We start from the raw sequence: 14,135 nt of genomic DNA on the forward strand, positions 1-14,135 counted from the left end.
TAATCTGCCATTATGCATTCTGTGTGGACTTGGGCCAGTCACTAAACCTGCTTGTCCCAAATTTTGAATTGAGGGAGGGAAGCAGGTTTGAAATCATGAAAAAAATATAGGGCACAAACAGGACATTCAGAACTACAAAGTTTGGACTTTACATGAAGGTGAATCATGTCTATATATGCCTGCTGAAAAGACAGACACATAATGTGATTATTAATTTAGTTATCAAATCCACGAATTATTGAGGGAGAATGTCGGTTGATATTAGGACAAAGCCTTTATTAGTTAACAACAACATATATATATATATATATATATAGAGAGAGAGAGAGAGAGAGAGAGAGAGAGAGAGAGTTAACTTTGCCACTCTGGGTGCAGGGCCAGCAAACCCATGCGGTGCACTGAGGCAGTCTCCTCAGGCAGTGAAACCCCACTGGGACAGCTCCCCATGGATGCTCCACTAATTGGCACTGTGACCAGAGAAGCAGCAGTGGAAGGGGGGTCCTGGGGAGTTCTCGCTGCTGCCACCATTTCTCTGGCACCACAGTGGATGCCCCCCCGCCCCGCATTGCTGGAGAAGCAACGCCATCAAGGCCACCACCACCACCAGAAAAGCGGCTTCCAGTGACATCTCAACAGAACCCCAAAATCAGTGCTGTCATCTCTTCTCACTTCTCTGGTAATGAGGGGCACCAGCAGTGCTGCTGTAGATGCTCTCTGGCACCACTACAGGTGCCTCCCCCCCCCACGCTCCCAGAGATGTGAGAAGTGGCAGTCCCACCCACCCCCACCCCTCCATGGGAGAAGCAGCTTCCAGTTTGATCTTGCTGGAACCTGGAAGTAGACACTGCCTCTGCTTCTTCTTGCTTCTCTGGTGGGGAGGAGTGTTGGGAGGTGGCAGCTGCAGCCAATCACCCATTTCACCACAGGCAGTGAACTAGGCCAGGCCGCCCCTGTCTGAGTCTTTCACAATTCAGTTCCATGCACATCAAAACTAGCTGAGAAACTTGTCAAACGCCAAAACATTAACAACTATCTGGATCTGAGGCTCCCTTTGAGTTTGAAGCAGCAGGGGGCAAATGACCATCCTGCCCACCCCACCCCCCAACCCTGGGGGCGCTAAGGAAAGCCAACCTTGGACGTCCATAGGATGTCAACTATTGTGTCTGGAGCACACTGCTCTTTTCTCGTTTTTCAAAATAACGGAGGAGAAAGACGCGCAGTCGACACAGCTTTGAAATGTGCAAGTGTCACCATCTTGCTTGCCTGCCTTCCGGCATCTTACTGGCCGTGCCCACTTCCCACCAGCAGGTGCTGCCCTGCTACCATCTGCGCAGAGCACTATAGACAATCGTGTTGTTTGCGCGAACCCAAAGCTACAGAATAATAAGAGGGTCGTTGTAAATAGCCCGCCCCCTACTTCTTCTTCGCTGAGCAGCCTCATGGCCCATGAAATCGCTTGGCGCTTGCCTTCTCTCTCTCTCCCCCCCCCCCTTTCCAGTTGTCCCCTTTATAACAAATAAAAAGATAAGCCCTCGGAGCGTGTGGATGCAGTGGCAGACTTTGCTCTCGAGGGTGCCGCCGCTCCCTCTCCCTCCCGCGAGGCTCTTTGTTCTCAGCGCAAACTCCGCCACCGAGAAGAAGCGTCACCGCGAAACAAAGGAGCCGGAGACAGTAGCGCGATTCACCACGACAGCGTGAAGAGCAAAGGGGAGCTTTCTCCCAGGGCAAGCCCTTTTCAGGCATGTGCTTAAAGGGGGGAAAGCATCGGCCCCATTTCGCGCGCCTTTTTTTGAACGCAGCCCCCCCCCCGCCCATTTAAGCCAACGGGGAACTCCTGGCTCTTTGCTTCAGGGAGTCGCTTACAAGAAGCTGGCGAGCCCGGCCGAGCCGCCGCTTCCTCGGCTGCCCCTTTTTGCAGTGAGCGAAGCGACAGCCGAGCCGAGCCTGCTCTCCTCCGCTCCTTGCCTTCCACATTGGTCGTTGGCCCAGCTCGCGCTTCCCGGGCTCCGTCCTCCCGCCCACCTGCCGCCGCCACCAGAGGCGCCCCCTCCGCCCGCCCCCCGCCAGGTGTCCCGGAGCACGTGCTCTTTTCCTCCCCCCCCCTCCCGCTCCGCACCACTCCCGCATGCCCCTCCCTCCCTCCTCCCCGGCGGGTGCCTCTGCCGGGACCGGGTTGGGCCGGGGAGTCACATGAGCGGCCGCCCAAGTCTGCCCTACGCGTCTCGAGGAAAAGCCTCGGCTGGGCCGCGGAGGTGGCGAGGCGCCGCGCGGCTGCTGGTCCCCATCCCCGCCCCTCCTTCCGCGCCGCTCGTTTGATGGAGCAGCAACAGAGCGACCACCTGTGAGGAGCATGCGCTTAACGCAGGTAATACAACACTCCCCCCCCCCACCCGCCGCCACCGGCATCTCTCGCCTTGCGCTTCTCCAACTGCTCCGCTCCCACGCTTTTGTTCTCTCTTCCTCCGCCCCCACCTTGGCCGCTCACCTGAGGAAACCACCTTTCCTCGGGCTTTGCGACTTCGGTGGGTTGGAGGACTCTTTGCCTCGAGAACTACTTTTCTCCCTGACAGTGCCAGGCAGGCCAGGACATGTTTGTACTTGGGGGCTTCCCAGTGGATGGTGCTACCCCTCCCCTCCCGCTTTCTCCACCGGGCCACCTCCTCTCAGCCTAACTAACCTAACCTCGTGTGGATATAGTGAGAGATAAAATTGGGGAGATCTCGTCCACCACCGCGTTTTTTTCTCCTGTATGGTCTCTGGGCACATGAGGAGGACACAACTTTGCTGGGTCTGGTCGGTGCTCGGATGGAAGACTGTGTGGGAACCACGTGTGTACTGCCTTTGGTTTCTGGTGGAATAAATGTAAGGCCCTAGGAACAAATAAATAACATAGTCAATGTTACTATGTTTATAAGCAGCTCAAAGTAAGGATGTAAAATGGCCACCTGTTCATTGCACGTTGCCTAAATACTGTTTGCACCCATTTACATACACTCACACTAGAGATTTAATTTAGAAATCTCAAGGAAGCAGCAGAATCTTGAACACAGTTTCAACTCCAACAACTCATACTAAAATTTTAAAACAACTCCTTCTCATATACTTTAATCTTCTAGTCCTGGAAACTTTATTATTTTAAGGCTGCAGTCCTAACAATGACTAATCAGAAGTGTTTGCTCCCAGGTAGGTGGAGTCAGGCTTGCAGCCTTAATCTCTTCCCCCTCCCCACTTTTCTTTCTGCCTTCCTTCAGGTAGCTTCAAGGCACAGAACGAACTCAGTAGATAAGGCCACTGAGGTGTATTTATGATGTTTGTATCCCACCTTTCCTCCAAGGAGCATATGGCAGCATACATGGCTTTTCCCCATCCCATTTAATCCCCTTGTGGAGTAGGTTAGGCTGAGAGACCATGGATGACTGGCCCAAGGTGACGCAATGGGGTTGCAGTCCTCAACGCTGCCTCCCTGGAAAGGGGATGTACCATACCAAGTAGCTCACCTGTGGGTAGAGACAGGTCAAAGAGCAATGCTGGCCTGGTCATCAGATGTGGGGAACAATTTGGATTAGGCGTCACATTATTCTGCTGCTTCCTCCTGGTGGGTGGGCACTCTAGGTGGCTGGCATACTGGGGTGGGCAGGCAGATAGATATCTCGGCAGCTGCCAATAGTTTCCCCAGCCAAGACATGCGGATGAATGAACAGTCAGATCCCAAACATGTTGCCCTCCTCTGGATATGTGACACGTGTGTGCGCATGCTGTGCTGCTACTGTCATCAGTGCTACCTCCTTAGCACAGCACCACAGTGATGAGCTTTCCTGGTTCTGTCTTCAAAGGAGGATAGCTATTGCCTGTCCCAACACTCTTTCAATGTGTTAACTAATCCAGATGGTTCCCCTCATCTCATTGTTGAGCCAGCACTGTTCCCTGACCTTCCTTCACGCACAGGTGAGCTGTTTGGCATGGTACCGTTCCTGTACTGGAATTACTCACCTACTGTGTAGCTGTGAAGTTGAGTGTTGTCAGTTTAGACCTTGAAGGGGTTTCCATTTCTTTAAATTGGAGCTGCCTAGAAACAAAAAATTTTTTAATCAAGTGAAGCTTTTTCCATCAGTGTGATCTGAGATGATGGAAAACAGCACTTGGGGAAACTCTCCACTACACATCTCTGAAAAGACATGAGGAGAGTTTTCCAGCTTTAAACCTGGCAACTTATTGAAGCCTCCTACACATTTGCTTACAACCAAACAGGTTACAAATAGGTAACCTTCTGCCTTGTTTGTTGTCAGAGACTGGGTGGATTTCTCCCCATAACTTGGGGTTGTCTAGCCCAGATGTGGGGAACTTATGATCCTCCAGAGGTTGTTGGACTACAACTCTCACTACTCCTGGCTTTGGCTGATGGGAGTTGGGAGTCACAACAACATCTGGAAGTCCCAAGGTTCCCCACCCCTGTATTTAAAGACAGCTGTTTTGGGTGACCCCTGTGAAAGAAAGGAGAGGGTTCTTTCACCTTTAATACTGAAGCCCAGTCCTTTCCATGGCCCTTCAGTTTCTTCATGCAGAATATTTGTAAAGGTAAAGGGACCCTTGACCGTTAGGTCCAGTCGTGGACGACTCTGGGGTTGTGGCACTCATCTCGCTTTACTGGCCGAGGGAGCCGGCATACAGCTTCCAGGTCATGTGGCTAGCATGACTAAGCCACTTTTGGCTAACCAGAGCAGCATACGGAAACACCGTTTACCTTCCTGCCAGAGCGGTACCTATTTATCTATTTGCACTTTGACGTGCTTTCGAACTGCTAGGTTGGCAGGAGCAGGGACTGAGCAACGGGAGCTCACCCCGTTGCGGGGGTTCAAACTGGTGACCTTCTGATCGGCAAGCCCTAGGCTCTGTGGTTTAACCCACAGCGCCACCCGCATCCCTTCAGAATACTTATAGCCAAATTTAAATGGTAGATATGTGTTAAAAGTAACAGTATGGGGATATTTCCACAAGATGTAAGAATCTCCTTCAGCTTCCCATCCCAGTTTTCCCATGGGATCTTGGGGCTTTCTCAGGTAATATCTTCTCCAATCAGAATAGCACCAACATTGGAAGCTGAACAGGAAGTATTTAAATGTTAATTTGGTACTATGGTGGCTGGATTGGTTATGCCATTATTTTGCTACCCTGTGCAAGTACCGACATTACTCTGATCTAACTTGCAGATATGATTGATGTTTACTAAGTAAATGTCCTGTTTACTAAGTATATGTCCTGCCTTAGACACCCATGGTAACTAACAACAATGGCATATAAGTAAAATAAAACACAATATGTCGCCTGCAAAGCACCACTGTCTAAAAACAGTATCATGTGGGGGTCTTCCCTTGTTTTTCTGTCCTCATGGAGAAAATTCACCAGTTTTAGTGTTGGCCCACTCAAATATCCCAACATTCAGGAGGTCTGAGTTGAGCCTTTCTATAAGCTTGAAAGCTATAAAGCTAATTCTTTCTTTCTTTCTTTCTTTCTTTCTTTCTTTTGCTTTAAATGCAAGTTAAGGAATGCAGTCATACTTTGCTAATGCTACTTTTTATTTTACAAAAGTTTAGCAAATGCACAGTAGTTAGGAATTCAACAATAGCATTATTTCTTGCATGGAATGCAATGAAAGCTAGGGCTTCACATGCTGAATTTGTGTGTTGTATAACTGTTAAAAGCACACACATCCTTCCAGTGCAAAACATTGGCAGCTGCAGTGTAAAACGTTGGCAGCTGATTGCTGCAGCCATGTTATGCCATGAAGTTACAATGTGAATTGTTTTGCTTGCTTTCCATAAGCCACATGTCCTACTACAGAACCTGGAGAGGAATTGGTATGGAAAACTGTCCATCGTTCTCCTATTGGTGGTTACGGTACTAGTCCTGATACAAACTACCCGCAGAATCAGTGTAGGGTGATAAGGTGAAAAAGAGGGCAGGGTTACTGCAGTTTATTTGATAAGTAGAAGCTACGCCTAGTAAACCACACCAGGGTTACAGTTAGTGCAGTTTATTTGGTTAGCAGAAGCTACATCTAGTAAGCCACACATACTAAAATTCACTCTTTTATACAACCGTAAAAGGTACAAGAGCCCTGTCCTTTTCTACAACTGGCCACTCTTGATTGGAGGCAACTTGTTTCTGGATACCAGCTGGTAGAGAATAACAGTGAGAGAGTACTGCTGTACTCATGTCCTCCCTGAGGGCTTCCCATAAACATCTGGCTGGCCACTCTGAGAAACAGGATGCTGGACTAAATGGGACTTTGATCTAACATAGCAGGGCTTATGTTCTTATGCTTTTTATAATCAACAAAAATGCCTGTTCACTTTTTTTTTTTTAAGATGATCCTTTAGTGGAATCCTAGGAAATGGATCCAGGCTCCTTGAAATGTTTGTCTTGACCTACTTGATGGAGGTACCTTGCAGAAGACGGTGAATGTGAGGCGAAACTGGACTGGGCTGGGCTGGCCACTTCTTTTTCTGAATTTGTTACTTCTGCCTACCATGGAACAAGGCGAGAGTCAGCAGGGACCCCCACCCGAGAGCCAGGAGGACAGCAAAAGCAACACAAGACCTTTGCCTGCTGGAGCTGTCCCTGTCAAGGGGGAAATAAAGAAACATGCAGTCACAGATGACTACAAAATCTCTAAGCGGGTGCTGGGCCTTGGCATTAATGGCAAAGTAATGGAGTGCTTTCACAAGGCGACAGGGCGGAAATGTGCTTTAAAGGTAAGTATCTGTTGTTTGTCCTTATTTGGAGGCTAAAGACAGGTATTGTGATCTCTGTGGCTGCGGCCTAGACACTCCTGAAGAATTTGAATTAGAAATTCTCTAAATTGCATGGAGAGAAACCTTACGTTATTGAGGGCCTACTTGTTCCAAACCTTTAAGGCTTTTCGAAGTAGTCCCTGAATTAGTCTTTTAAATTACTAATTGTAAAATTCTTTTGCTCCTTTGCGTGGGCTGAAATATGCTTCCTTCTCTTCTCTCTCTCTATTCCCCCCCACCCCACCCCCACGGCCGGTGAGTCAGATAGTGATTTGAATGCTGATGATGCTACACTGTGGTGAACCAGGAAAATGTTGCCTGAGTTATTGAGTTTAGCAGTGCAAGAGATCTGAGATGGAAACTAAAAAAATGCATTTCCAACAACACTTTTTAATGTGGATTTGACAACAAGACCAATAGTACTGAGACTCAACGACCCCTGTCCATTATCACCCTGTTTCATTTAATGGCATGTTACTTTTTATTCTGTTAGAACTTACAGTCATTTTCATTGGTGCAGTGTAACAAATGCTGCTTCAAGATTGTATATATATTTCATACATAGTTAATATTGTGGTAATTTCCACTGCAGGGATGAGTGTTAATCCACTGCTATACTTTAAAGCACTTTTGGGGGAGCACTGTTGGAATGTTTAACAGAGTTTTTTTAAAAAAATTTTTTGCCAAAAATGTTTTCAACAGATGATTAGAATAATTAAGTTGCATTAATTATTGAAAGAGTAAACATCCAATTATATGGTGCATTTATTATACTTATGGAACTGACACTGATGACAAAACAAGGTCGTGACTAACAGGCTAGGCCAGAACTTTCCGGGCAGTTAAGGATGCTGAGAATGAAATCAGAGGGTGGCGTATACTCTAGCCTGATGTAACCTTGAATAAATTATATGGCTAAGTGGCAATATATATGTAAGCAAGTAAGAAGTGTAACTGCAGTGGAATATACTGGTTTGCCTAGATGGCTCCTAGTCATGATAGCTGTATATTATCTCCCTTATCCAAGGCAATATGCCTCTAAATACCAGATCATGAGTGGGAGAGCATTGTTGTGCTCATGTCTTGCTTGTAGACTTCCACTTGTCATCTGGTTGGCTGCTGTGAGAACTGAATGCTGGACTAGGTAGGACATCAGCCTGATGAAATAAGATTCTTCTTACATTTTTAGCTAGGCCTGGAGGGGAGGCATGAAATTGCACACTCCTCTGCAGGTGTCCCCAGTATTCCATGAGCAAAGTTTTGGAGGATATGAGGTGGTGGGAAAGAAGCCTGTTGGCTGTTAGGAAGATGGTGCCAGTGGCAGTACCATCTGGAGTTGCCTTGCCTAGTGCTTCTCTTTACAGCACTGGGTTAAGGGATTGTCAGGTGGTAGGAGCTATGCTACTCTCATTGCTGCTGGCTGCCATCTCTTCTGTCATTTCTCCCCATCCATCCTCTGGTAAGCTTGGGTCAGGTGGCCACCAAGGGGCCATTGCCCAGGACACCATCATACTTGGCACTGCCTTGTCTTTGCTAAATTAAGAGTAAGAAGCTGATATATTCACAGTGCAATCCTTACTCAGAATTACCTTTGAGATCAATGAAGCTTACTCCCTAGTAGGTTTGGATATGGTTGCAGCCTGAAACTGCTGGGGTTTTTTTTTGTGTTTTTTTTGCACACCTACCTGGAAGGAAGCACCACTGAAAAAATGAAACATTTTTCTCAGGCGTGTATAGGTTTGTAGGGTAAGTCCCTTAAGATCTGTCTCAAGTGTAGTAGTGCAGATGTGCTTTTTTAATATATGCGCTTAGCCCATTGTACATGCATGTTGATGCAATTGAATGTCACATCAATATTGTGTTACCTGTTTATGCTGCAGGCTGGACTTGATGTGCAAAGATGTTAACCAAGTCTCCATGCGTGCTGAGGCACCTTTTCATATGTGTTTTCTTGATGTTTTTAAAGCTCCTCATTCTTCAGACAAATACTACTGCAGATTGGTATAGACATCTGTAGTACATAATCTGCCCTTTTGTACCCAGAGAAGCAAATTTAAGGCTTTTATCTTATACTTGGGAATAAGACCTTTTGAACACAGTGGGTCTTGCTTTTGATGGAAACATGTATAAGGTGAGTCTGTTCACTAACATCGCCATTTAGACACCTTCACCAGGAAGCATGTCCAACTGAACTCAGTTGGGCTTTCTCCTGAAAGCACATGCATAAGAATACACAAGCAAGCACTTTCACCTGAATGAATACCCTAGATCAGGAATAGCCAGTGTGAGGCCATCAAGATGTTCTTGCGCCATGTTGGTTACCCCTGCCCTATATTTATTTTGGGGCTCTTTTCAAGCTCATTCAGTCACAATTTCATAATTAGAAATGCTGCTGTGTTTGCAAGGCTCTGCGTGCAACTGTAACATCTAGGCTGCGATCCCATGCAGCATATAAACTTATTTGGAATAAGTACTGTTGCTCAGTGGAACTTGAGAGTAAGATTGCGGTGTTGAGAGACTGTTGAGCTGGATCTCTACAGAGAGGCTGAAGCCTGGTTGTCAAAACAGTAGATGAGGAGGTAACTCTTTACCTGAACTGTACCACTTCATACTGTCAATTGGAGGGGAGGGTTTTACACAAAGCAATTCCCTGCACACAGTGTGTTAAGCAAAGCACATTCCTTCTGCCACGTACCCTTAAGTGATTTGTAGTGCAATCCTCTCCCTCTCTCCCTCTCCTTCCTTCCCATATTTTATATAATATAAAACATGGTGATAGTATCATTATTCTTCACAGAGAAATGCTGCTCAATTACTTTCTTTGTTTATTTCAGCAAGAAGCTGATTGTCCATACTCTTATTTGGCCTCAGTTTTATTTGCCATTAACCATATTCATTCATTCTCCTAACTAGTTGTTATAGATCACTCACTGTAGAATTTTGGGGACATTTTTTCACAAGTGACATTAAGAGCATCTTTAGCATGGAATAAGTCAACTGGGTGTGTTAGTAGTGGTTATGTTAAAAGAAGATTTGTTTCAAAATGTGTATTCTAGCCAGTGTAGGTTTTTCATACAGTTTGCATATTCAAAACTTAAGGTGCTCATGATTTCTGAAAACTATGTCTTGGCATAGCAAAGGTCTTGTTTCCTATCAATTTCTGTCATACCTGGGAGCCTTGTCTATACATATTGATGTTGTTTCTAATTGTGTTTCAACAATAATATTGGAAGAGAAATATGCTTCCGTGGCACTAACTCCAACTCATTGTTGATATCTACAGTTAGCGGCAGGGTCGGGAGAGCAAACGACAATCCTGTTAATCCATATTCTAATTGCAGCTGTTTCCTCTGGCCCCATATGAGTATACAGAATGCTGAAATTCAGGGTTCACTCCAGGTTTTGTAAGGTCCTTCAGATGCTGTTGACCATGGAATTCTCTTGGATCAGTTCTTTGAGTTGGGGATTGGAGGCACCATTTTTCAGTGGTTCTGCTCTCATCTGTAGGGCTGGTTGCAGAGAGTAGTGTGAGTGACTCTGTGTCAGCACCCTGACTGTTAAGTTGTGAGATGTCACAGGGCACTATTTTGTTCCCAGTGCTATTTAACATCTATGAAGCCATTGGGAGATTTGGAGCATGATGTCTTCAGTATGCTGCTGACACTCACTGCTATTTCTCTGTAACAATTGAATTGGGAATAGGTCCTGAACTGGTGCCTGGATGTGGTGGCAGACTGGATAAGGGCCAATAAACTGAGGCTAAATCATGGCAAGATGCAGACCCCACTTGGTGGTTCTTGGGTCTGGGAAATTTGGCACTTGCCTTGTCAGGACAGAATTGCACTCCCTTTGAAGACACAGGTTCATAGTGTGGGGGTACTCATCGGTTTCATCCCTGTCACTAAAGGCTCCATTGGTTCCAGCTGGAACCCCAGCTGTAGCTGTACCACCACTATTGTCTGGGGCAGAGTGAGAGGTGGATGGACAAGCAGGGGCGGCAGGCTCTTGTCGGTGGTCTCCCAGCTGGGATGTGACACCTTAGCAGATGTGGGACCTTGCTGACCTTGGGTTCTGGCCAGGGTCACAGAATGACTTGTCTAGACCTACTAAATTTCAATCTTTAATGACTAAAAAGAAGCCAAGAATAATGTTCTTAATTGTCAGGGCATTGCTGGGAGAGGAAGTAGCCTTTCTCAATGTCTTATTCACACCCTCTTGAAAGGATTATATAGGCAATTATTTTCTTTTTTAAAATAATCACAACTTTAAAATAGTCCCAGCGCTATCATTTGAGCTAATCTTAACAATCCCAGATAGTTATAAGTAGGAAGGAACACTCAACACAATAAAATATAAATGGTTTCATTTTGTGTTTTCATCTTTGTATTCAGAAAGTAGGGGTGGAGAAAATCCATTTATTTGCGAAGATACATGGGCACACAATACCAGATAATCTGCACTGATGTTTTGAGATCCAAGGTGGTTTCTGTTGCTGGGAATGCTGTTTCACTGTAGGCTTCCGACATCACCATACTCTTCCCATCAAGGCTTTTCTGGACTTGGCAGATGGCTTCTCTTTGCCAAAAAGCTTTCTTTCACTGTGGGAACCAAATCAGAACAGTCTGTATCTGGACAGACTACTCAATAGAATTTTTTTTTTTTACTTAAGTACTTGATGCAAAAGGTTTTTAATGGACTGAAACACACAACCACAGAGCCATATGTCACTCAACTACTGCACATTGTAATTGGGAGGTCCATGTTGTTTCATACAGTTCCTGTTAGAGGAACCACTTTAAAATGCTCACTGATAATTTTAGTCTGGCAATATAATATGTGGCTTCCCCAAATACATTGCAGGAGCTTTAACCGTGGCTTTGGTTATTTTCCTCAAGTGTTAAGTGGTTTGATTTGCCCCGCTTGGCATAGCAATTATCTATGCACTTCTTAGAAGTGCTGTCAACTTTGTTTCCATTCAATTGAAATGCCACACACACTGCTGGCTTAGTCTAGAAAAACCCAAACTGGTTTTCTTGCTCGTAAGCCAAACTACTTAAGGGCAGCATTTCCAAGTGGAAGGAATGCATGGAATTAAAAGGACAGAAGGATAATCACGGCTAGTTCATGCCATCCAGGCCAACATGATGTCCAAGGGCTCATACTGCTTCTTATGTGGCCTCTTCCTGTTAGCTTAGTCTCTTTAACATGACTCAGTTACAGGTAGGTAGCCGTGTTGGTCTGCCATAGAAGTGTTCATGCACACGAAAGCTCATACCAAGAACAAACTTAGTTGGTCTCTAAGGTGCTACTGGAAGGATTTTTTTTTATTTTTTTTTAACATGACTCAGTGAGAGCTCAGAGCAGGCTGCTTTTGTGTGGTTAGCACTTTCATGTGCATATAAAATCTTATTTCCCCATTCTCTCCTTATTTGGAAAATAGAGTGTCTTATCAGATATTGAATACACTGAATTGTAATTCACAGAATTTAATGATTGGGGGAAAGGTGCATTGGAGTATGGTGTGCTTCATTGCATGGTGTGCAGGGGGTCTCCCTTATTGGTTCTGATAAAATAATATAAATAATCAAAGGGGCATATTAACCAGATTTAGCAAACTGGGGCAGTGGGTCTTTCTATTGCTCCAAATGACATTATTTGTTGTGACCAAGCAAACAGTTGCATTTTTAGCTCTGTCAGGGGTTCCCTGAGGCAACATTAAAGGATTTGATTTGCAGGAAACAAAACAAATCATTAAACTGAATCATACACATAACAGGCAATCCCCTTTTTAATTATCAATGAAATGCAAACTATTACTCCAGGACACGTGAAAGTAGCATATTGTAGAGGTTAGAGACTCAGCAATATGTATTGCAGGAAGCTATATTGCAAATCTTGAAATAGCTCCTTTGAAGAATATATTCATATGTTTTTATTTAGTTTTGCTCAATATGTAAGTGATGGTTAGACACCTAAGAAATAAAATCTGGATAAGCATTTTTTTTTAAAAAAAAAAAGTTCATATTTTGGCACTAATAATTATTAGTACAGGTGAAGTCAGCCCCTCGATAATGAGTTCAGCAGTAGTTTCATGGAATGTTTGAAGTCTCCTTTGATAGCAAGGGATCAAAACTCTTCCTTTCAGGGAGCTAATATATTGTGAGCTAATGACTTGTTGCAGAACAAGAAATTTTGTTATAGCTGGTCTGATACTGATCAGCGTGGCCTCTCCTGCCAGAGGAATAACAGTCAAATCTAGAGTGAAACATTGCAAATGCTTAACAGTACAAAACTTCCCACAGCTTTTATATGGGTATGAACCATAGCTGTCAACTCTCCCTGCTGTTCCTCACTGCTATATACATAGCTGTCAGTCCTCCATGCTGTTTCCCAATGCTATAATAAGGGAATTTCCTGCAAAAAAGGGAAAGATTGACAGCTATGGTATGAACATGGTGAAATCCAGTTTAAATGGTGGAGGAAGTATAGTGAGACTAACCCTGATTGACTAAATTCTTCTGTGCCCTGCCCAAGATCCCAGGCAATCTACTAAAGGCTACAAATGCACATTAGAGTTTGGCTGCAAGGAAATAATGTATGTGTAAGAAATGCATGTTTCCTATAGTGTATGATTTGCAAAACAATCCTCATTTCTCATTTTGCTAACATGTATCTTACAGCTAGGTGATAATTCCCATAGAGAGACTAATGGAGTAAATCCCAGACTTTACAAGGCTTCCAGGGGAGTTACCTAAGTGTATTTTAAAAATGTATCTTACAAAGGCTGACAACATACATTTCTGTAAAAGATTATTTCTTATGTCAGTTCATTATGTACTGTGGCTTGCCGTTTTATTGATTAGTTTAGAAATTGTTTATTGTAAATGTTGAGTGGATTTCTGTTTAACTTTTATATGTTGATATTATTTTATATTACTCTAATAATTGTTGAATGCTACTGTTTGATGTAGGTTGCTTATTTTAAAGTTTTGTTTTATTATCACATTTTTGTATTGCATTAGATTGTTATAAGATGTAAATTTTTTGTTTCTTCGGCTTGTATACCACATTGAGTTTCGTAAGATAGAAAGGCGGTATACAAATAAAGAAATATTATTATTATTATATTGTAATTTTGGCCCATCACCTAAACCTGTGGCTTTGATATGTTATTAATTATGCTACATTCTGGTGATGCTGTGGGTGCTTGCAGGTGGTGGTGTGAGGGTTAAATTACCTTAGAATCATAGAACTGTAGAGGTGGAAGGAACCCTGAGAGCAACCCCCTGCAATACAGGAATATGCAGCTGTCCCATATGGAGATGGAATCTGCAGCCTTGGTGG

At 44.5% G+C, this 14,135-nt stretch overlaps 1 protein-coding gene across 1 annotated transcript in view; it reads left to right on the top strand.

The window, feature by feature from the left end:
- Nucleotides 1-2,138: 2,138 nt before the first annotated feature.
- The window catches only part of MAPKAPK3 (MAPK activated protein kinase 3), a 66,402-nt gene continuing 54,405 nt past the window's right edge, over nt 2,139-14,135 (top strand). Inside the window, exons 1-2 of the mRNA XM_033140624.1 lie at nt 2,139-2,365; nt 6,366-6,752. Coding sequence (XP_032996515.1) covers nt 6,528-6,752 — 225 coding nt within the window. The 5' untranslated portion in view covers nt 2,139-2,365; nt 6,366-6,527. The remainder of the gene's footprint in view (nt 2,366-6,365; nt 6,753-14,135) is intronic.

This window comes from Lacerta agilis, chromosome 2, assembly GCF_009819535.1.
Source record: "Lacerta agilis isolate rLacAgi1 chromosome 2, rLacAgi1.pri, whole genome shotgun sequence".
Classification (NCBI taxonomy): domain Eukaryota; kingdom Metazoa; phylum Chordata; class Lepidosauria; order Squamata; family Lacertidae; genus Lacerta; species Lacerta agilis.